The following is a 20,935-nucleotide window of genomic DNA, read 5'->3' on the forward strand; positions in this document are numbered from 1 at the left end:
TTATAGTATGTATCGCTGTAAAGGCTTTATTGTTATATTCTGTACATTAATTTATTATTCATGAGTGATACATTATTCATATTCCCAGACAAAACCTACCATCTCAGCCCAAATCAACAAAGGCCTACAGACATCTGAGGTGCCGAAACACACTTGCAGAAAAGGAAGGATGATAGAAATGCAAAATGCATCACCAGTGGCAGGCAGCACAGTTGGCTTTTCACAACAGAGCCATGAACTAGCAGGCCTTGTTCTGTGCCAAAGCACAATGGCCATTTAGCAGAGGATGCAGGGTAGCAGAGACCCAGTCAACCTGTAACTGTACAGGTCATTTTTTTTCCTTCATAGAAAAATGATTGTGCTTTACAGACAAGTGAATTTCTTTGGAATTTCTGCAAGGACTCCCCCGGGTCAATATCCACTCCATCTGTGGACTGCAGCAAGGATTTGGGTACTGGAGTTTGGAGTGGTTATGACAGTCATATTTATGTTTAGATGATTATGAGTGTCAGATAAGCAAAAAGTCATGAATTGAAGGTTACACACACACTGATACGAGTGACATAGGCACCACAATGGGTGCACAGTGATTTTCAGCGTTCCTCGGAGAACATTAAGAGTTCTCGTTTCATAAAGAATAAAACCTACTTAATGGCTGCCATCTCCTTTCATGGTTTCACATCCTCTGCTACTCCTTTCCAATGCATATGCACTAAGCTTGGTAAGAAGTGTCAGGAATGAATTTGCAAAGGGTTACTGATACTAAAGCCGCATTCATTACATCCCCTACACAAACTAAACGTCATTAATCTGGAAAAGTTTTTACAGATCTGTACTTATCATCTCCTTGCTGTCAATTAGGAACTAAGAAGGTATGCTGTAATTGTGAGCAACTATTTTCACAGTCTTAATTTGCCCCATTGTGTCCAAAATGGCTTTTTACATTTTTTGTGAATGGAGGCAGTAACAACTTTTCTTTGTTTGCACAAGCAAACGCTCTAAGTAAAATGAGAATTTCTCTTGTCATTTATCATATACTGCAGAATAAAATCCTTGGAAGGTATTCTTGTACTTGATGACGCAAGTCTATCCAATTTCTTGCACCGTTTAGGTCAGGTCATTTACTCAGGTAATTTACAGTGGAATGGGATGTGTTCAGAGAACAGAATTTAGTTTATGACCAAAACAGCCAGCAATTGTCTGGACTGTGAAATTACCTTCAATGCTAGGAAAAAAAGTTACTTCTTAAAAAAATGACAAAAGTATTTATAACTAGCTGCCATCAGGAAGTGACTGTTTTGAAGACTCTGATTGATGTCCTGATAGCAACAGGGATGTCTGAAAAGGCATAGGCCATAAAATGGCGTCATTTTCTGTGGTGCACGCAATTAGTAGTTTTATCTTTTATAGCTTATCCCTTCCTCCAAGAAGATAAAAAAAGCATTTAAGGTCAGCTTTAGAATGAAAATCATACCTACTAATATGCTGACAACTCTAAGGTAAACCAGACTGCAAAAGCTTCAACTCGTTTTGAGCAGCTCATATCAAACTATAGGCATTGCTGAGCCGTTTATCGCCTGTCGATTTATTTCCTTACTCTGACGCACTTCTCATGTTACAGTACCACACTTCTTACCCAAGTCTCAAAAGCAAAGAAGGAAACCAGCAAAGTCATTTGCTCCGATGACCGAAGCGAAAACTGAGGATTCGCCACCGCCGAAGCCGGGCGCTGCTGGCGATGTCCTTGCTGAACGGCAACAGGCAGCCCGCGGGGAAGCGCCAGCTGCCTCCGGATGGCTGCACCTTGTGAAGGGAGGGTTACGGGTAGGGAGAGGAGCATCTCAGAAACATCAGCTCGATCTTCATCTTCACACCGGGGACTAAATATACTTTTAGTATAGTGTCCAAAATTGATGGGGGGGGGGGGGGGGGGAGGCCTGGGGAAAATGCAGTCTCACATTTCTGTGTTTCTTTTTCCTGATTTCCCGTTAAGGAATGAAGAAAGGCCTGAATGTGTTTGGGTTTTTTTTTTTTCCCTTTAACTTTTATCATAACTATTTGCTATCTGTTCTCTTTGGTCCCTTGACAAAGTCCATCAAAATCCTCCAGCCTTCAGGCCCGCGAAGGCCTCACCCCGGCAAGGAGAGAAAGTAAACTCCAAGTTTAAAAAAAAAAAAAAAAAATCAGCAAAAAAACCTGTTTCGGGGGGGTGCGCGCGGGGTGCCTCGCCCAGCGCCCCCGGCCGCGCCCCAGCCCCGCGGGAGGGGCGCGCCGCCAGCGGGGGAGGTTTGGCCGCTACCGCGCGCCGTAGGCGGAGCAGCCGCAGCGCCGCCGCCGCCGCCGCCGCCGCCCGGGCCCCAGCGAGGAGGCGGCGGCGCGAAACCGCCCCCGTGGGCGAGCGGCGATTTTTTTTCTTTTTCTTTTTTCTTTTTTTTTTCCCTTCGTCGCCGGGGCGCTCGGGAGCAGGCGGGGAAATGGCGGCTGCCCCCGGCGTTGCGCGGAGCCGGTTCGTGGTGGTGGGCGGAGGAATCGCAGGGGTCACCTGCGCCGAGAAGGTAGGGGCCGCGCCCCTCTGCCCGCCTCGCGCGTGCGCGTGCGCGCGCCGCCAGCCGCCGGAGACCCCCGCGCGGGGGCGCGAGGCGCTGCCGGGGCGCCATGTTGGCGCGGGGGGCGCCGCGTTGTCCCCGAAGGCCGGCGGCGGCCCTCCCCTCTCGGCTCCGGCAGGGGCGGGGGGTTATTTCAGCCGGTGAGGCCGGGGCTTGGCCCTTGGGCTCCCGGAGGAGGCTCTCCGGCCTTATGGCGGTATCCGAACTTCAGCGGGTCAGGGCCCGTACGCCGTGTCAGCGGCCTGCGGGCCCTGTGGAACTGCGGGTGCGCGTTGAACTGGGCCAGCCCTGCGCTGGCTGAAACCGGCCTGCGCGGCTGTAGGGACCGCTCAGGTATTTGTGTTTACTTAGGGGCATAAATGCTTTCAAGGGCAACTTACGAACTTCTGTAGAAACAGTTCATTAGGTTTACATAGTAGTTGCATAAATATTCTCATTTATACAGTAATTGCAGAATTCTGTCCTATCCCCCCCCCCCCAATTTTTTACAAATATTTTGTCCCTCAAAAAAATAACCTGCAGAAAACTAGCCCCAGGGAAGCGATGCTGCAATATAACAATACTTCTCTGTCTAGAAATATTTCTCAAGAGGTTAAAACTGTCCTGCAGATAACCTGTTAAGGGCTTATGACCGCTTCATAAAAAGAGGATTAAAACTTTGTAACTTGAGAAAGCTGGTACTCTGTATGCTAGTCAAGAGGTCAGAAACTTGAAGGAGCACTGCATGCATTATTCCTCGTAAAGGATTGTACTGCAGCTAAGGTGAAGGCTGCTGTCATGTGCTCCTTTTTATAAAAATATTGCTCTGTTTTTATTGGATCCGTGTTTAGGGCTGTACACCTGCGGAGATTGTCCAATCTCTTCAGCTTTCCATGAGCTCAAGCTCTAAAAATAAATTTGTTTGTTTCTTGGTTTCAAGGTTTTTGGTGGTTTTAAAGTTACAGTAACTGGAGGTAATTTTGTACCTATAGTGTGGAAGGAGATGATGTGGATATTAGTTCAGTGAAGAATATTTTATCTGTTAAAACTACAAAGCAGTATGAAGACTGTGTTTCAGATGCATCTATTCTCTGGTGACGGAAGGGATATTTCATTTCTGACATGTTGTATAAAACACATGCAGACTAAATTACAAAAAAATGTTGATACTCTTCTCCATCTTTATGGAATTGGTTTGTTTCTACCATTTATTAGTTTGATTTTTTTTTTCCCTTTTATTCGTGGTTAATGTAATATGTGGGCTCTGGTACTGCAGACACTTAAATGCTATTTTAGTATGAGTAATCCCTTGAAAGTTGATTAAACTTTTCATATAATTAAGGTTCTTGTGTAATCTTATGTGCTTGCAAGAATAAGATTTGGGTCAATATTTAATATTTCCAGAGACTTTTATGTTTTCCTGGAAGTAATTTAGAATTGCATCTAATTGCTAAGATCCTGTTTCACAATACAGTTATTTCCAATATATATTGGACGTCTGTAATCTTTCAGATTGCTATAAAAGGGACTAAAATTTATTGTTTTCTTGAAAATGCTTTCTGCTGTGTTAGTGCCACAGAGTTCAGGCTTTGTTTTTTTCCAAAGCTCACAGAGAGTGCCATTTACTGCTGTAATTCACACCTCTTTTCTTATGCTCTTTCCTTTCCCTCACCATTATTTTTTTTTCCTGGAAAACCCAAATCAGATTGTTATGTGATGACAGAGATTTGCCTCTTTTTCTCATCTCTTAGTACTGCAGGAAGCACAGTTAGCAATGAGTATTAGTAGTCTCCTAGCATACATTTTAATTCACGAAGTCCATTAAAAGCGGCACTGTGTGTTCTAGAAGGATTTCTGTGTCATACATCCATAGCTGGGGGCATGCTTTAAATAAAAGAGGAAGATTCAACACAGTTTTTCTCAGTCCTGGTTTTGAGCAAGTACAATTCTGTGGAACATAGTGGCAATAAACAGCTTGTCCATCATATTGCATTTTGGGTATGCATTATATGATGTCTTGTAGTTCAGACTTCTCAGGCAGCTGTCTGGGAACAATCATTGCGTCAGGTCTGTCTCAAAAAAAAAATCACATAGCATTAGTTACTTTTTGAGTACATTTTGAAATATTCTGACAAAATGTCTTAAAAGCTGAATTTGCCTTAAAAGCTTGAGTTAAATTTATTTTCTCTGTCATAAAATGTTTCATATCTTCTGCCTTCCATGCTTACATTGCAACGTTTCCATCTGGATTGTGATCACTTACACATTTCTATATGAATGGATAAACCTAATATTCTACCTGGCAGAGATCTAATTTTAGTATTTGAAAAGGTAAAGAAATGTAATAATCTTAATACTGAATGAAAGTTTCAAACAACCATTAAATCCTAATAAGAGGGCCAGGGTAAGCATTTGAGCGTGTGTAAGTGATGTGAAGTACATGTTGTCAGTCTTAAAATTACAGTGTACATCTGATGATTATTACATAGAATCACAGAATGGGTTGGGTTGGAAGGGACCTATGAAGATCATGTAGCTCCACGCCCCCCTGCCCTGGGCTGGGACATCTTACAGTAGATCAGCCCCATCCAACCTGACCTTGAAAAATTCTAATGATGAGGCATCCACAGCTTCTCTGAGCAACCTGTTCCAGGGTCTCACCACCACCAGAGTAAAGAATTTTTTACTTACACCTAATCTGAATCTACTCTCTTTCAGTTTAAAACTGTTAACCCCTTGTCCTGTCACTACAGGCCCTGGTAAAAAGTCTCTCTCTGGCTTTCTTGTAAGCCCCCTTTATATATTGAAAGGCCACAATAAGGTCTCCCTGGAGCCTTCTCTTCTCCAGGCTGAACAACCCCAGCTCTCTCAGACTGTCCTCATAGGAGACGTGTTCCAGCCCTCTGACCATTGGCTGTGGGCCTACTCTGGACCTGCTCTAACAGGTCCACGTCTGTCTTGTGCTGGGGACCCCAGGCTGGATGCAGTACTCCAAGTGAGGTCCCTGGACCTGCTGGCCACGCTTCTTTTTATGCAGCCCAGGACACAATTGCCTTTCTGGGCTGCAAGTGCATGTTGACAGCCCTTATCTAATTTTTCATCAACCAGTACCCCCAAGTCCTTCTCTGCAGGGCTGCTCTCAATCCATTCATCCCCCAGTCTGTACTGAAGCTGTTGATTCCCCTGACCCTGGCGCGGGGCTTTGCACTTGGCCTTGTTGAACTTAATGAGGTTCACATGGGCCCACTCCTCAAGCCTGTCAGGCTCCCTCTGGATGGCATCCCTTCCCTCTAACTAGTCCACTGCACCACTCAGCTTGGTGTTATCTGTAAACTTGCTGAAGGTGCACTCAATCCCACTATCTGTCATTAATAACGATATTGAGCATGATCACGTGCTTTCCATAGCATTCGGTAGTTTTTCTAAGGCTTATTAGATACAGCTGGGAGCAACTGCTGCAGCACAACATGTTACGTGTCAGCTTTTCTTCCTATTGGCTGTCAATACAAAGCATACAGCTACAGTATGTGTGAAACACATGTTAGGGATTCAGGCTATAAAGTGTGGAGTACATGGAGTTTTACATAGCCTCGTTAAATTAATTTGTATTTGCTGAGGGTGTGACCATGTGAATCTCCCTTAAACCGGCAACAAGGTTTCATCAGTTTCACCTTCAGATTGCTATGTTAGATTGCTCCTATCTGAGGTACGGGAATATGTGCTAGTCCCTTTATAACTCAGTTGCTCATTTACAACATGGAATGTGCCTCTTGGTGGCTTACAGAACTGTTCTGTTCATCTGTAGAATGCTGGTGACAAGGAACCCTGGGTTTTGTCCGTACCTCAGAGATGAGTGGTTTGTACTTGACAGAGGTGACTTATTTTCTGTGGCACAGCAACGGGAAATTTAAAATGGGAACTCTTCACTTTGGCTTGGGGCCTGTAAAAGTCTTGTATTGTTTAGTACCACTCTGAAGATGATAATCCATTTATCAGTTTACTAAATGACATTTAAAATAGCCAATAGGAATCAGCAGTTCCTCTGTCAAAATGAAATCTGTGAACAATTAGTCACTGCTATGCAATAAAAAAGTACGTCCAGCAACTGGGTGTCTCCAGAAATTACATGATCATAGTGTGTTCCTACAGTTGGCCTTTAGAATACTACAAAAATAGTCTTTTGAGTAGTCATTTATACCATGGCTGTAGTTCTTGAAGATATATTTGTGTGTGAATGAATTAATCTTGGGTCTCCAAATTCTGTTCATTCCAGTCATTATCCTTCCATAATCTTGTAGTGTTTATCCAATAGGATTCTACAAGACTAAAGTAATGTAGTAACACATATTACTTTTCACCAATAATTTTATTATCTTAAAGTCAAAATTTATTGATGACTCTTACTTATCATGATTTCTGTTTCTTTACAAGCTGGCCGTGGAATTCCCATCAGAAGACATTTTTTTAGTGACAGCTTCTCCAGTTATAAAAGCTATAACGAATTTCAAACAGGTAAGAGAGACTGAATTTTTCTTATGGTAAGACCTCTTCAGAAGTTTGTATATGTACAGATATTTTAGTACCTAATCCTGAAAATGCTTATGATTTTGAACTTGTTTTTGCATTAGTGTGACTGCAGTGGTAAGTGTTGGTAGGACTGATGAGATATCTTATAGTGATTCATGATCATTAGTAATTGGTGAGTATATTCACAACATTCGAGCAAAGGTTAAACTGGGTACTTACGTGGTTAAGTATTTTCTAAGTTACTGAAGCTTTATTTCACTGCTTTGTTAGTGGGTATACTCCATTTTAAGCACCGAAATGGTATCTTCGGAATAAATTACTTGAGAAACTTAATCTTGCTGTTGGTTCTCATATATAGTAGTGTGTTTGAATTTGGGGCAGAAACAGACTTTTGACAAGTAACAAAAAAAGGGATAGCCTTCTGTGAAATTGCCTTCAGCTTTATCTACATCTCCAGCAGCTGATGATTCAATGACCTCTTTCCTGCTCGTTTGAAAAAAGAAAATAAAATCCATGCATGAGTTCAGATTTCTGGCTAGTGGGTTCATTAAACTAGTTTTGCAGAAGTACTCAGATGTGGGAAAGCACTGCTCTTTTTCCCACTCTGAGGGAACTTTAAGCTCTGCCATATGGCATGGAAAGAGTTGGAGACTGGATTGCACAGAACTCAGGATGCAAAGCTGCCAGCCAGTAAGAAGTTAGGTTTTACCTAAAGGGAAAGTTAGGTTTTACCTCAGACAAAATTACGACACTTAGACCTGGGCTTCCACTTGGCATTTATATTCGTGACTCTTTCTGAAACATGGTATCTAACAGGAGAGGCATATGTCATGGCAGGTAAAGGAAGACCACTCTCTGGTTTATCTGACAGCGCAGTTTTGGCGTAATTCTTACTGGTGTATGAAAGCCTGATTCAGATCATTACAGGGGGAAAATAAAGCATAGAGAGACTTGAATAGCAGTTCTTTGCATTGAGTGGCTGTAATTGGCTATCAGCATCTCTTCCTTTTCACACTGTTGTTTTTGTCCGGGGCTAATGGGGTTCTCGGAACACAGCTGAGAGACTGAGAGCTTGGATGTGAGACTGGTAGAGTAACATCCAACTAAAGAATATCTTCAGAGTTTGAGAGCGCTGACAGTAGGGTCATGAGTATCCCGGAAAGACACACCTTGCAGAAAAGTAAAGTCTGTAATTCGCATTAGCAGAAGCTTCGGTATCTGAAGAATAAGGGAATAGCTAAACAGTATTTGAAGGCAGCATCTCTAAGTTTTGGACATGCGCATCTTAATTTCTCTCTGAATTGCAAGCATGGCGTGGCTTCTGGTTCCTAGCTGTGTTCCAGACTCTTTGAATATTCTATTAAGTAGAAGGCCTGGAGGTTCCCATGCAGCTGCTCCCTTCTGGAAGAAACCCCAAATCAACATAACTTACTTGAATGTTTTCTGAGTTCTGGTTTGCCTGTTTGGCATTTGGTTTTGGGGTGTGTGTGTCCCCCAATCTCTGAAATAGTGATAGTGACTACGGATGAGATGCTGAGTAAATGCTTTGAGGTGGTCTTGAATCTATTTTGCCTAAACACTTGTCTTATACATCCTGCTTACAAGCTGAACAACTACCTGCAACAAGAGTTTTTTGAATCATTAGGTTTTTGAAGAAAATGTCACCAGTTTTTTTGTTGTTTTTTTTTAAATAGAAGAAAAATACTTATTCCAGACAGAAGTGTGTTTCCATAATTCTCTAAGCTATTTGACCAAATTTTTTTTTTCCCAAAGTACCAAGGAGAGGAAGCTGCTTACATGGGGGAACACCGTTGAGTTATTTTATCAAAATTATAACAAACAGAAAAACAGGGTCTTAACACTGCATCAGGTAAGTTAAAAAGCAGTGTTTCCAAGTCTACTAATATAGTCTATATATGGAATAAAACATAATAGCAGTTAGAGCAGCTGTCAGGGTTCTCCATTTTTGCTTAATCTCTAGCTTCAGAGTTAAAATTCTCTGTGATACTATGAATCCTTACCAGGAATAGGCATGAAAAGATTCTGTATATAAAAAGGAACTTCTAGCAGTAACATGATAACATGTTTTAAGACAGTATGGGCTTTATGTTGTGACTTCTTTACTGGAAGTGAACAGAACACATTTTGTTACAAGCTTTAGAAAAAGAAATGGATAAATGATCCATATTTTTAAATACCTGTCTTCTTCCTACAGGTCTCCAAAACACTTGAGGAATTTGATGTAGAAGAGCAACCAAGTTCTCTGTTAGAAAAACGATATCCCAATATTAAAGTTATACAGTCTGGAGTAAAACAATTGAAAAGTGATGAGCGTGTAAGTTAATGTTTTCTCTTTTCTGTGTTTTTTCAAATTATTTGGAAAAAAAAAAATCTAAGAAAGGTGGCTATTTTGGGCATGAAATTCTCTTGAAGAACATTCTGGTTATTAAAGTGTTAAGTTACCAAAAATTCAAGAAAATACTTCCTAACTTTAATTTCACTTATCACTTACACTGTTGTTCAAGTAGAAGTATATGCAGGGGACATAAATGTTGATCAAAAATTACTTCTTAATTAAGAAACCTATGTTTTAGATTTAAACCTTTGACTCCTTACAGATATTGCATTGAATACCTGATTGGAACAGCAGGGAAACCAGTCAATGAAACCAATACTTTACCAAAGAACAGAATCTGCGGTCTTTCTAAACTGTATTCTAGCCTGTGCCTAGTTAAGTTAACACAGGTCTACTGTTGTTGAAATGTTTTGAATGAGATTCTTAATTGCTAATATACGGTAGTGCATAGGTCTACAGCTGTTACTGGGCAGGGGGGCACATTGTCACATGGAAGACCGATTCTTTTAGCGGAGATAGTGAGTACAGAGTGCCACCAAGTGGTAATCTTCATATTTCATCTTTCTTTGAGTGCACTGTGTACACTTTCCATTTTATCCATCATCTAATGTCATATATTTAGGCTTGTAAGTCTGTGGTGAGTGTAATGCAAATAAATGACACACAGTCAATGAGAGTATGAAGGCTTGCTCTTTAAGACGCCAGTTACGGCTTTTAATATCTACAAAACACTATGACATTAAAGAAAAAAAAGCTGATGTTCTCTTAATGTCTCCAGTTGTTTTTTCTTTTTTTTAACATTTCTAAATGTTTTAAAATTTTCTTAATTTTTAACAGAAAATTTTCACTGAGGATGGGAAAGAATATATGTATGAAAAACTTTGCTTGTGTGCTGGAGCAAAACCAAAATTAATTTCTGAAGGAAACCCATATGTGTTAGGAATCCGGGATACTGACAGTGCGCAGGTAAATGTGTTTTGGACTTACAAATGTGTAATGTATTCTTACTTCTGTTGCAAAATACTAAAAATGATTGCAGAGTGAAATGGAGATACGTAAGATGATATTTGTTATTATATATCCTTAAATAGGAACACTTTCAGTAGCAGAGGAAATAGCCTTAAATACCATTAAATAAATTAATTAGTCACTAAATTTAAGTTTATAGATAGCTCATAGACAATATTTCTAACATGATAATCTAGAATAAATGATATTCTTTTACCCTCCAGGCAGAGGCCAATCTGAAAATGCAAACAGAGCGCAGGCTCCTGTAGGAAGTTCCCTGAGAAGGTGTAGCTGGTACACAGTATGAAGGGCTACTTCTTAGAGTGAAAAGCTACTGAAGGATGCTTTTTTCTAGTTCTACTGTTGCCTGTCCTCATTGTACTGAAAAAGAGTTGCAGTTATAGTCACAGATGTGGAAAAGTTTTCACATGAGGAATGACTTAATAGACTAAAACTTCAGCTTGGAAGTAGAAAGTGAGGTTTCACTGCTATGGGTCTTTAGAATTAGAGGAGGCAGGGTGAAAGTGAACACTGCTTCTCCATAACATAAGGGCTGTAATTCATCAAATGAAGTTTGATGTTGAGAATAAAACGGGAGTTGATTTTCCAAGCAAACTGAAGTGAAACTATGAAATAGTTGTTGTTTGTTTTGAATATTAAAACTTTACCCGAGTTTAAAAAAAAAGAAAGAGAAGAAGAGGGAAGAAAAAACACACAAAAAAAGACAGCCCTTGAGAAATTTATCTTGTCTAAATTGAAGGGAAAGATGCCACCTGAGTGGCACCAGTGGTGTCTGGAACCTGTGAGGGTGTTCCAGGATAGTATTGTCGTGTGCTTGTCATCTTCTGATGGTCTTCCCTGTGCATCCACTCACTGTTGGCCACTGTGGGAAACAGTAGACTGGGCTGTTATTTGTCAAAACTGATGTTGAACTTTGAATGAGACTGAAATATTTGTTTCTGTTTCTTGGTTTGTTTGGTTTTTGTTTGGTTTGTTTTTTTTTTTAATGGTGACTGTTTGCATTCATTAGTCCCCTCTGATACGACTTCAGTATCTTCTGCGGGGTTTAAAGGACTGCAGTTTTCATGGCCTTTTACACTTTAGGTTCTCCGATACAATTAGTCGGGTAAACTGGAAGCATGGATGAACACATTTTTGTGTAATTGCAATAGTTGGTCTGGTAGTTGTGATTCTTGATTTGTTTGAAAGAAAATACTTGAAGTGGTTATATTATCTAAAAAAAAAAAACTGTCTGGGCTATATATTTTTTTAAATTTCCCCACCACTAAGATGGATTTGGAGACTTGTTTCTTTCTGAAAGTTTTTTGCACAAATAAAATTGGCTCTGATTTGATCCAAATTATTTTTTAGATTCCTGATTTTTTATCAGGAATTTTTAAATTCCTAAATTTCTGTATCTTTGCCTTTTTAATGTTATGCAAATTACTGTGAAAGTTATGCAAGTTGTGATAAAAGTGGATTAATAGATACCACAATGCTAATGGTCGCTAGGACAGAAAAAAGTCTCCTGGATTCTATTAAGGGCTCTGTCAGATTGGCTTAAATGTAATTATTGAACTTCTCTTGTCTCAATTTGAGAATTGTAAGGCTGAATCAATAACTTCATCCTTTAATGTGACAGAATGTACAGGTTTCATTAGCTTCTGTAACAGATCTTAGCATAAGAAAATGTTTATCAGTAGTCTGAGAAAATCAAAATGAGAAGACTAAGAGAGCAAGAAAATATTGAAAAGGATGTAATTGATCAGTATGAGAGAACGTGTGACCTAAGTTGTAATTGACTTTTTTTTCTTTCTTAATGCAGGCTTTTCAGAAGAATTTGGCTCAATCTGAGAGAATAGTAGTGGTAGGAAATGGTGGGATTGCACTTGAATTAGTGTAAGTAAATGACTAAATTTTAAAGATACATAGGCAAATAAAATCTTGAACAATGCTATGTTAAAGCCAGTGTGTGAGAGTTTGGGAGAAGGCTGACTTATAAAATTGTAGCTCTTAAAGCCTTTAGTAGCAAAATTTATTAAAATAACTCTTTCACAGTATAGCAGCGCTTATTGTCACGTAAAATTCAGCAAGCTTTAGAAGGCACTTTGACACATACATATCAAGAATATACAGCATTTTTCTGATTTGTCACTAACAGATTCTTGTTAAGACTGTTAAGGGCAATATTTAAGTTATAAAACTTGACTGACTTCTGGAGACAGAAGATGTAACAGGAATAGAGAGGCAGCTTATCTTGCACCCAGCCTAATTTAAGTTGATAGAGCTTTTGAAGTGTCTGACATGGCCTTTGTCACAGGTAGGATATTGAACTGTGTGGTCCTGCAGTCTACTAGATTACAGAAACATCTGTAGTACACAATTATATGGTCTTGTTTTGTGTGGGAGTCACTTTTTGACTTTCACTAGGTTGTCCTCTGCATGTCTCTACCAGTTCGTCTTCCAGGTAGTACAAAGAAGATCCAAATGCCAGTTCTTAGCAGTGGGCCGTCTGGCAAAAATGCACCTTTTTTTTTTTTTTTTTTTTCTTCATCGTGGGGAACAGGAAATAATAAGTATTATTATAAATTTGATCTAAGTCCCCTCACCCCCAACCCTGGTTCAGTTGAAGTTGTGCTGGTGAGAAAGTATGACTATCAACTTAGAGATTCCCCCAACCCCAATGTGTTCCTTGTGTAAATATTTAGAAGCAGTAGTGGATTTGATAGGCTTAAAAGTCTTGGATCCCTTATTTCTAGCTTCTGGAATGAAAGCTGGCATGCTTCTAGTTGTGTTGCTAAGAGTCAGATCCCTTTCAGGTAGTCTGTCGCTTTATCCACTGTTCAAATGTCCACAGGTACGAAATTCAAGGCTGCGAAGTAATCTGGGCTATCAAAGACAAAGCCATTGGGAACACTTTTTTTGATGCAGGAGCAGCTGAATTTCTCATTCCAAAGCTAACTGCTGAAAAACGAGAGACTCCAATTGAATGTAAAAGAACCAAGTATACAACGGAAGGTATGGTGTTTTAGTTTCCTAACACTGCAGCAGCAGCATTTAATATTAAAGATAGTCCTAAGATCAGTTAATTTAGGCCATAAATAAGGTTGACTGTTATCATCAATGGCATTTCCTTCTTAAAAAAAAAAAAGTTAAAAAGTGATATAAAAACCCATCCAGAACTGATGTAGACACATGGCAGCATGTAATAGTTACCTAAAAACTGAAAAAAAATGTGCTCATCTTTATAGCTGTGCCAAGTTTACATTGCATTTCCTGTATTCCACCTGCTGAAGAACCCGTTCTGTTTTCTGTAATATTTTAATGTTTTTCTGAATTATGTCAGCATTACGTAGGAAGGAGCTCTCCCATGACAAGCTATTGGAGGACCAGATGAAACTTCACAGAACGTTCTTACAGATGCAGTGAAGCTGCAGTCTTCATCACAACAGTTAACTAGGACTGCATGAACAAACATTAGACAAACATATATATGACCAAAATAACAACAAAATAGCATGGTTCTAGACTTCAGGTTGGAAGAATAAATTGTAAAAGAGTCAGCCTAAACATCACAAAATGGCACCACAGTTCTTCAAATGTATCGTGGTATGTCAGAATTCGCACTTCCGTGCACCGGAGGGGACGGTGCACATTTGCTAGCAGATGGATGTCAATTTAAATGTTAGCATTGATACTAAGCAACTAAGTCTACCATGGGTCTCCAGAACCCTGGTACTGTTGGGGGTCAGTCTCTGTGCAAGAACTTAACAGTGGCATGGTTGTTTCGGAGATGAGTGAAGTAATGAAAGGCATAAAGTTGAAAGGTGTTAAAAATAATTGGCTTGGAGTTTGATTTGTCTGCAGATTAATGGGGTTTGGGACATTACACATTTTTGTCTTCCTTCCTGGCAACCAGATCATATATCTTTTAATTGAGAATCCTCGTTCTGAATTCTGCAGGCAATGTAGTATGCAGGCTAAATCCGATATTCTCCGTCTCTTTCCTTCAGGAAGTGAGGAAAAAGAAAGACCTATAGCAGCATCTGACAAACTGGGCAGTGCCTTAGGCCCCGATTGGCATGAGGGCTTATGTCTTAAAGGGACTAAAGAGGTATGGTCATAATCTTGCTTACACGTTTGTTTGAATGTTGCTTTAAGTGGGTAAGGATGACAGAACGTGAAATGTCACATTCAGGATTATTAGAAAAATAAACCCAAAAACGTGCTTGAACTGATTCTCTTGTTCTCTCAGAACTAAACAGGAAAATATGTTAACACAAATAAAGTAATTTTCTGCTTGAAGAAGGTGGCTGATCAGATCCACTGGCATAGTTTTAGTGGTTTGCTCTTCAGGTTGAAACATAAATGTTGGTTTGCGTGTTTCTGTAGGACTGGTGTCCAGTGGTGGAACCAGAAGCAGTGGTTCCTCTATTGTCCTGATTTTAGCTGCCATACGTACGTTTTCTTATGTGAAAAATAGGATTTGTGCAGAGGTACAGGGAACATCCGTCAGTCTCCTGTCACAGCAGATAATGAAATGCAAAATCAGTAGCGGACATGAGCGTTGTGAAGAGTTTCACATTTGAAATAAAGTAAAAATCCTCATGTTTCGTCGTTTTTTATCAGGTTTTTATTCATTAATTTCTTAGCTGTTAGGTGTTTGCATCTGTTACTCATTTGAAAACCAAAGCCTTTCAAAGGCGATCAGTGATAGATTCTACAGAAATGGCTTTACAATACCAGCTGAAGGATGCTTAGGATATTCAGCAGAGTAATCAGTGGTATTTTGGCTGTTGAAGGCTGTGGAAATGTGTTTGTGTAGTGGAGAATAAATCCATTCAAGGCCTGCCTGAATCCACAAAACGGCTCAGAGGAACAGGTAGCTTTCCAACTTCTATCTCGAGCTCAGAATAGGAGTAAGTGGTTGAAACATGGGTTGATGGAACAGGATATATTTTCTTTTTACACCATTTAGGACATCAGCTTATTATTGTTACCAGAATTTAATTTATGAGAGAAAAAATAAAGGATTTGAAATACTGAAAGATAGAAGAGATGAATTTACTTTTTTTCTGTTCTGATAAGTTCTGAACTCTCTTCTGTAAACTCAGGGGAACTTGAATATGTTTTCTGGCATGCCAGAAAAATCTAAATTGTCATGAAATTTCAAGGAACATCAGGTATCTGCTGAAAAGGCAGGTAAACTGCCATTTGCTATGGTTAGATCTGTGCCAAAAAAGGAAAAAGCATGGGAACTCAGCTAATGTGTCATGCTTTAGGATGGGATAGATGTTGGTTTTTGGTTTGGTTTTTTTTTTTTTTCCAGTTTAGTAATGTGAATTTAGATGAAGGTACACTTCCTATTAAAAATATTGTTATTGTTAATCATTATGTTCACCATTTTGTCAATCTTTCTTTAGTTTTCTCACAAAGTACATATTGAAATACTATGTGAAGTAAAGAAAATACATTTACAGCAAGAATTTATACAACTGCAACGGACTTCTTTGACTTTTCCTAAGGAAGAGAAAAATGTAGAACCAGATGAGGGTAGGTGCCAGCGCTGATTAGAAATAACGTGTTGAAGATAAAGTAGTGCTGGAGCATGTTTCATCTTGTTTGTTGTTTTAGAGCAAATACAGATTTGGAAGAAATATCGTTTGTTTCTATAAATTAAATGGAACTCTAGCAATAGTAGTTGAGAATTTGATTTATGGGCTACAATTGAATTACAAAATGTTATGGGTCAGACTCTTTTTCCACAAAGTCACCTAAATCCTGTATGCAGAATATTCCCTCCTTGTGACAGTCCAACAAAGTCATACATTAATAGTGGAGTTAAAAAAGAAGCCAAAAAAACCCAGAAGCATTTAATGTCAAAACTGATGTAGTCCTTCAAAGAAAGTAGAAGAAAATATCACTTGTTTCATGAACAATTCAATCTATAAATTCCACTGAATGAAAATTCATATTTAAAATACTATTCTAATAGCCGGTTACTTTCAGCATAAGATTCTAGAAAGTCAAATCTCGGACGTTCTTCTTGCTTTTGAGGCATTTCCTGTGCATCTGTAAATTTATATGCAAATATTTGGCAATTGCATACTCCAGAGAACATCCCGTGGGTCTGAAGCAGTGGCAGGACACAGTATTTTCCCCCTACAAATGAGGGCTTTGATTTAGGAAAATTCCAGAGAAAGTTAATAGTAGGACTTGGAGCTAAGCTCCAAAATCTCATTTTTCTAGTCCTGAGTGAAGGTAAGAAATGTTATAGGTAATCTCTGGTTTTCGGGGGTGGGGGGTATTTTATTTTATTTTTCCCCTACCTAATCAATTAGAGATCTCAAAAGATTATTTTTTCTTCTTTTTATTTCATGTCTTGTTATAAGACATCATTAATAAAATAACTTCTGTTGGTTACATTCTCAGGGCAAAATTTTCCCCTTTTTCAGTGCTATGGCCTGTATATGTGGAATTAACTAATGGAAAAATTTATGGATGCAATTTCATTGTCAGTGCAACTGGAGTGGTGCCAAATGTTAAACCATTTCTTGATGGCAATAATGTAAGTGTACCGATTTCTTTTTGAAGTTTAAGCTGGTTTTTTTAAAGTAAGGTGAAATAAGCTCTTTCAGCTGGTTTATGCTTCTGACATGAAACATTGATAAAGGTTTTGAATGTTGTACAGCCTTTCAAAATAAGGCAGGTATGTTGATACTGGAAATACCCAACATGACAAAAATTAATTTCATTGATTTCATTACTATTCTTGGCTTATTATATTGCTACTCATGGTATGTACTGATACACGGTATATATACAATATACGCTGTTAAGCCTATACAAAGAGAGAAAAACATTTGTATAATTGGTTAACGTGGCAAAAATTCAGAATAATTTTTGTGTTAATTCTGTACCATTTTCTTATCTTACAAATCCTAACATTTTCTCCTGGCAAGAAAGCAGTAATTTCCAATAATTTTCATCTAGAAAACCGAGCTCGTGGGTGAGCTCGAAAAGGTGCTCATATTCACGGAGGGAAGTCACACTTTGAATCAGCATCTGAACATGGATGATGATTACGGAGTTCATAGCTGCTGTGTGAATTTTCAGGCCTTGAAATCATTCTGTCCTTGTGTTGGGTGTCAGGTTTAGCCCCGACCGGCAGCTCAGCACCACTCAGCAGCTCGCTCGCTCCCCCACTGGGATGAGGGAGAAAGTTGGAAGGGTAAAAGTGAGAAAACTCAGGGGTTGAGATAAAGACAATTTAAGCAAAGTGAAAGCTTTGCGCGCAAAGCAAAACAAGGAATTCATTCACCACTTCCCATCGGCAGGCAGGTGTTCAGCCACCCCCAGGAAAGCAGGGCTCCCTCACGCGTTAGGGTTACTTGGGAGGACAAGCACCCCTTCCTCCTCCTGCTGCAGAGCACAGCATCCTGTGGCTTGGGGCATCCCTTGGGTCAGTTGCCCCGGCTGGGTCCCCTCCCAGCTTCTTGTCCACCCCAGCCTTACCGCTGGCAGGGCAGCGTGAGAAACAAGAAAGGCCTTGATGCTGTGTAAGTGCTGCTCAGCAACAACTGAAACATCCCTGTGTTATCAGAACAGTTTTCGTCACAAACCCAAAACAGCCCCCTACAAGCTACTATGAGGAAAATTAACTCTGTCCCAGCCAAAACCAGTATGTGAGGGTATTTGGCGTTTTGCAGCTCCTTCTGACTAGGAAGTAAAACACTACCCTCTGAATAAAGCAGAAGAAAATTACGAAAACGTACATCTGATGTTGAGCCATGAAATATTTCAAGGCCTGCGTTACAAAGTTAGATTAGGCGTTAAGTATTTGCAAATGGCATTTTCTGGCCTTGGCAAAAATACAAAACGAACTAAGACTTGGTGTCCCTGTAACATACGTAGTGTGACTTGAAATTTGGCAAGCTCTGTTACATCCCTGCCTAGGGATCAGTAATATTTTAAAAACCAATGCTGTGTTCTAGAAATAATCCTTAATGCTTTGTATCTTACCACGGAGGTCTTGCCACTTTAGATAGTCTCATGTTAAATAATTTTATTCAGTATGTAATGCTATTCTGAGCTTCTTTTAATACATAGTTAGAGATATTTTAAAGGATATGTGAAGGTCACTTGGAAAATGCAACACCGATCTGCTCTTAAACCTGGTGAGAAAAGAATGCAGAGATTGCTAGGAAATTCTGCTTCTGTAGGGTAATTTTGTCTTCGCTTATTTGAAGCCTCCTATGTTTGATAAGATTCAGGGTAAATTCTGCAGGTCCAGGGCTGCATTATAATATGGGGAAGTAATACTTTTATATGTGGACAGTTGTAAAAAATACTTCGTTATGGCACTCTTTGGGGGATCTGTTTTCTTCCCTTGAAGATGGAGGAGTCTTGAGATTGTGAGGTTTGAACACCATGTTTCTCTTGTGGTTATCAGTCTTTTTGAATTGAGTCAGATGGGAGAATAGCCATAAACTGTTTACGCTGAACGACCTTTTCCTCTGTTGCTATGTGGCATCCAGAAGAGCATCTTTACTGGGTTCCTGTAGTATTTATTCATATAATTTTATATCTTCAAATGTTTTGGTTAAGCAGAATAGTGAATTCGCTGAAATTTTTTAGGAGTCTGCCATTAAAAAGTAACAAATGAGACGACTGCTTAACATGGATGAAGTTGAATTACTTAGTTTAAATGATTATTTTTCTTACTGCTGATCTGTGCAAATACTTTAGTTTGCTGTAGGTGAAGATGGAGGTCTTAAAGTAGATAAACACATGCACACATCCCTGCCAGATATATATGCAGCTGGAGATATCTGCACGGCGTCGTGGGAACCTAGTCCAGTGTGGCATCAGGTAAATCAAATCATACGATTGCGCGCTCAGCAGCAGTCTAATCTACAAAGTAAATGACACACTATTACACAGATGGGAGAAAAGAAAGTTTAACTGAAGCGGAAACCAGTGAACAAGTAGATAATCCTGGGTGTCTCGATGACAGATAATTTCATCTATGTGGCTGAAAGCCAAGCTGTTCAGCCTGAGTATAATGAAAATACCTAGCGTGCATGGATGAGAACAGCGAGCGTCGCTCATTGCACAGTGATGCGTATCTGTGTTTTTAAATCTTTTCAATTTTTTTTTTTAGATGAGACTGTGGACTCAAGCTAGGCAGATGGGATGGTACGCAGCAAAATGCATGGCAGCGGATACTGTAGGGGAATCTATTGATATAGATTTCAGCTTTGAACTATTTGCTCACGTTACAAAATTTTTCAATTACAAGGTAAAGTAAATACAGTGTAACAGTCTTGAACCACTGAGTAACACACATACCGCTTGCTTATATTCACTTGCCAACACTGAGCAGATGCTTTAATATTGACAAAACTGTTTTCTGTCTATAATAATTAATCTTACATTTCGATTTTCTCTATTCACGCTAACTTGGAATGCTGAACCTGAAGAGGGCAAAATCTTTACAGACATATTACAAATTTTAATTGGTGAATGACAACTGATCTACTTAGCATCTCTCTATATATTCCATTTCATTGAGTTTCTTTCATGGATAAATTCAACACAGTTCAGCATGGTGACTGGTTCATTATTGGTTTGTGTATGATATTTCAAGGTGAAAATCTTTAATTCTGTTGTGGGTTTGAAAGCCAATGGAGGGGGGAGGTTCCCTAGGGACAAATACTTCCCTATTTACATGAGTCTTTTGAAGCATAGAACTGTTACCAGCAGAAATACTAAAAGCCACTGCAGTGATCTTATGAGTGCTTTTTCTTTTTCCTCCTGTTAGGTGGTGGTTTTGGGAAAATACAATGCTCAGGGCTTGGGTTTAGACCATGAACTGATGCTGAGATGTACCAAGGGACAAGAGTATGTTAAAGTAGTGATGCAGAATGGCCGAATGATGGGAGCTGTGCTGATTGGTGAAACGGACTTGGAAGAAACGTTCGAAAACTTAATTTTAAATCAAATGGATCTTTCAGCCTATGGTGAAGATCTCCTGAATCCAGATATCGATATAGAAGATTATTTTGATTGAAGAAAACCCCATTTCCAGTTTGTATAAAGTTTTGACACCGAGTAATATGTCTTATAAAACTGTTTTCTCAGGATTACCAGAAATGAGGGATAAATGCAATTCCTTATTAAGATTTTCTATTGATCTTGTCAAAATACTGACCGGCAAATTAAATTAATCTGTGTAGAAATGCAGCAGCAATAGCAAGTGGATTAGTGTTGGCAAAGAGTTTTCGTCTAGATTAGATGAGCGTATGGGAACGGGGCTCTAACAGTCTTAAAGAGCGGGCTTCACTGTGCCGTTAAGATCGCGCTGCGTTCACTTGAACGCAAGGTAGCCTTCTAAATAAAACCTGGTAAATCCTGTGCCTGCCTCATAGCTCCCTTCTTCCCCGAACCATGCATAAGT

General features: G+C 39.5%; 2 protein-coding genes across 4 annotated transcripts in view; one reads left to right on the forward strand and one right to left on the reverse strand.

Moving 5' to 3' along the window:
- Positions 1–2,313: 2,313 nt before the first annotated feature.
- PYROXD1 (pyridine nucleotide-disulphide oxidoreductase domain 1) lies at positions 2,314–20,892 on the forward strand. Of its 2 annotated transcripts, XM_087765010.1 has the most exons (12): positions 2,315–2,555; positions 7,017–7,097; positions 9,328–9,447; positions 10,306–10,434; positions 12,302–12,375; positions 13,334–13,494; positions 14,490–14,590; positions 15,900–16,029; positions 16,932–17,044; positions 19,225–19,347; positions 19,640–19,777; positions 20,300–20,892. In XM_087765010.1, the coding sequence occupies exons 1-12, from the start codon at positions 2,475–2,477 to the stop codon at positions 20,546–20,548; spliced, it is 1,500 nt and encodes a 499-aa protein (XP_087621136.1). In that variant the 5' UTR covers positions 2,315–2,474; the 3' UTR covers positions 20,549–20,892. The 2 variants fall into 2 exon arrangements, with proteins under 2 accessions (XP_087621137.1, XP_087621136.1); XM_087765011.1 differs by lacking the exons at positions 15,900–16,029; positions 16,932–17,044 and having other exon boundaries at positions 2,314–2,555.
- Positions 17,057–20,935, reverse strand: part of RECQL (RecQ like helicase) — a 29,110-nt gene continuing 25,231 nt past the window's right edge. Inside the window, exon 16 of one of the 2 annotated variants that reach the window (XR_015706396.1) lies at positions 17,057–18,650. The gene's annotated coding sequence lies outside the window, so the exon portion shown is untranslated. Of the gene's footprint in view, positions 18,651–19,321; positions 19,390–20,935 lie in introns of those variants that run through there. The other variant, XR_015706393.1, reaches the window with a different exon arrangement.

This window comes from Nipponia nippon, unplaced genomic scaffold (assembly GCF_047370975.1).
Source record: "Nipponia nippon isolate SJK-2023a ecotype South Korea unplaced genomic scaffold, ASM4737097v1 scaffold_3, whole genome shotgun sequence".
Taxonomy (NCBI): domain Eukaryota; kingdom Metazoa; phylum Chordata; class Aves; order Pelecaniformes; family Threskiornithidae; genus Nipponia; species Nipponia nippon.

Bases quoted from the DNA above. Each gene is read 5' to 3' on its own strand.
- PYROXD1 (XM_087765010.1), top strand. From the start codon at position 2,475: ATGGCGGCTGCCCCCGGCGTTGCGCGGAGCCGGTTCGTGGTGGTGGGC. The intron at 16,030-16,931 runs GTAGGTGCCAGC...CCCCTTTTTCAG, and splicing joins AAATGTAGAACCAGATGAGG to TGCTATGGCCTGTATATGTG. The intron at 19,778-20,299 runs GTAAAGTAAATA...TCCTCCTGTTAG, and splicing joins CAAAATTTTTCAATTACAAG to GTGGTGGTTTTGGGAAAATA.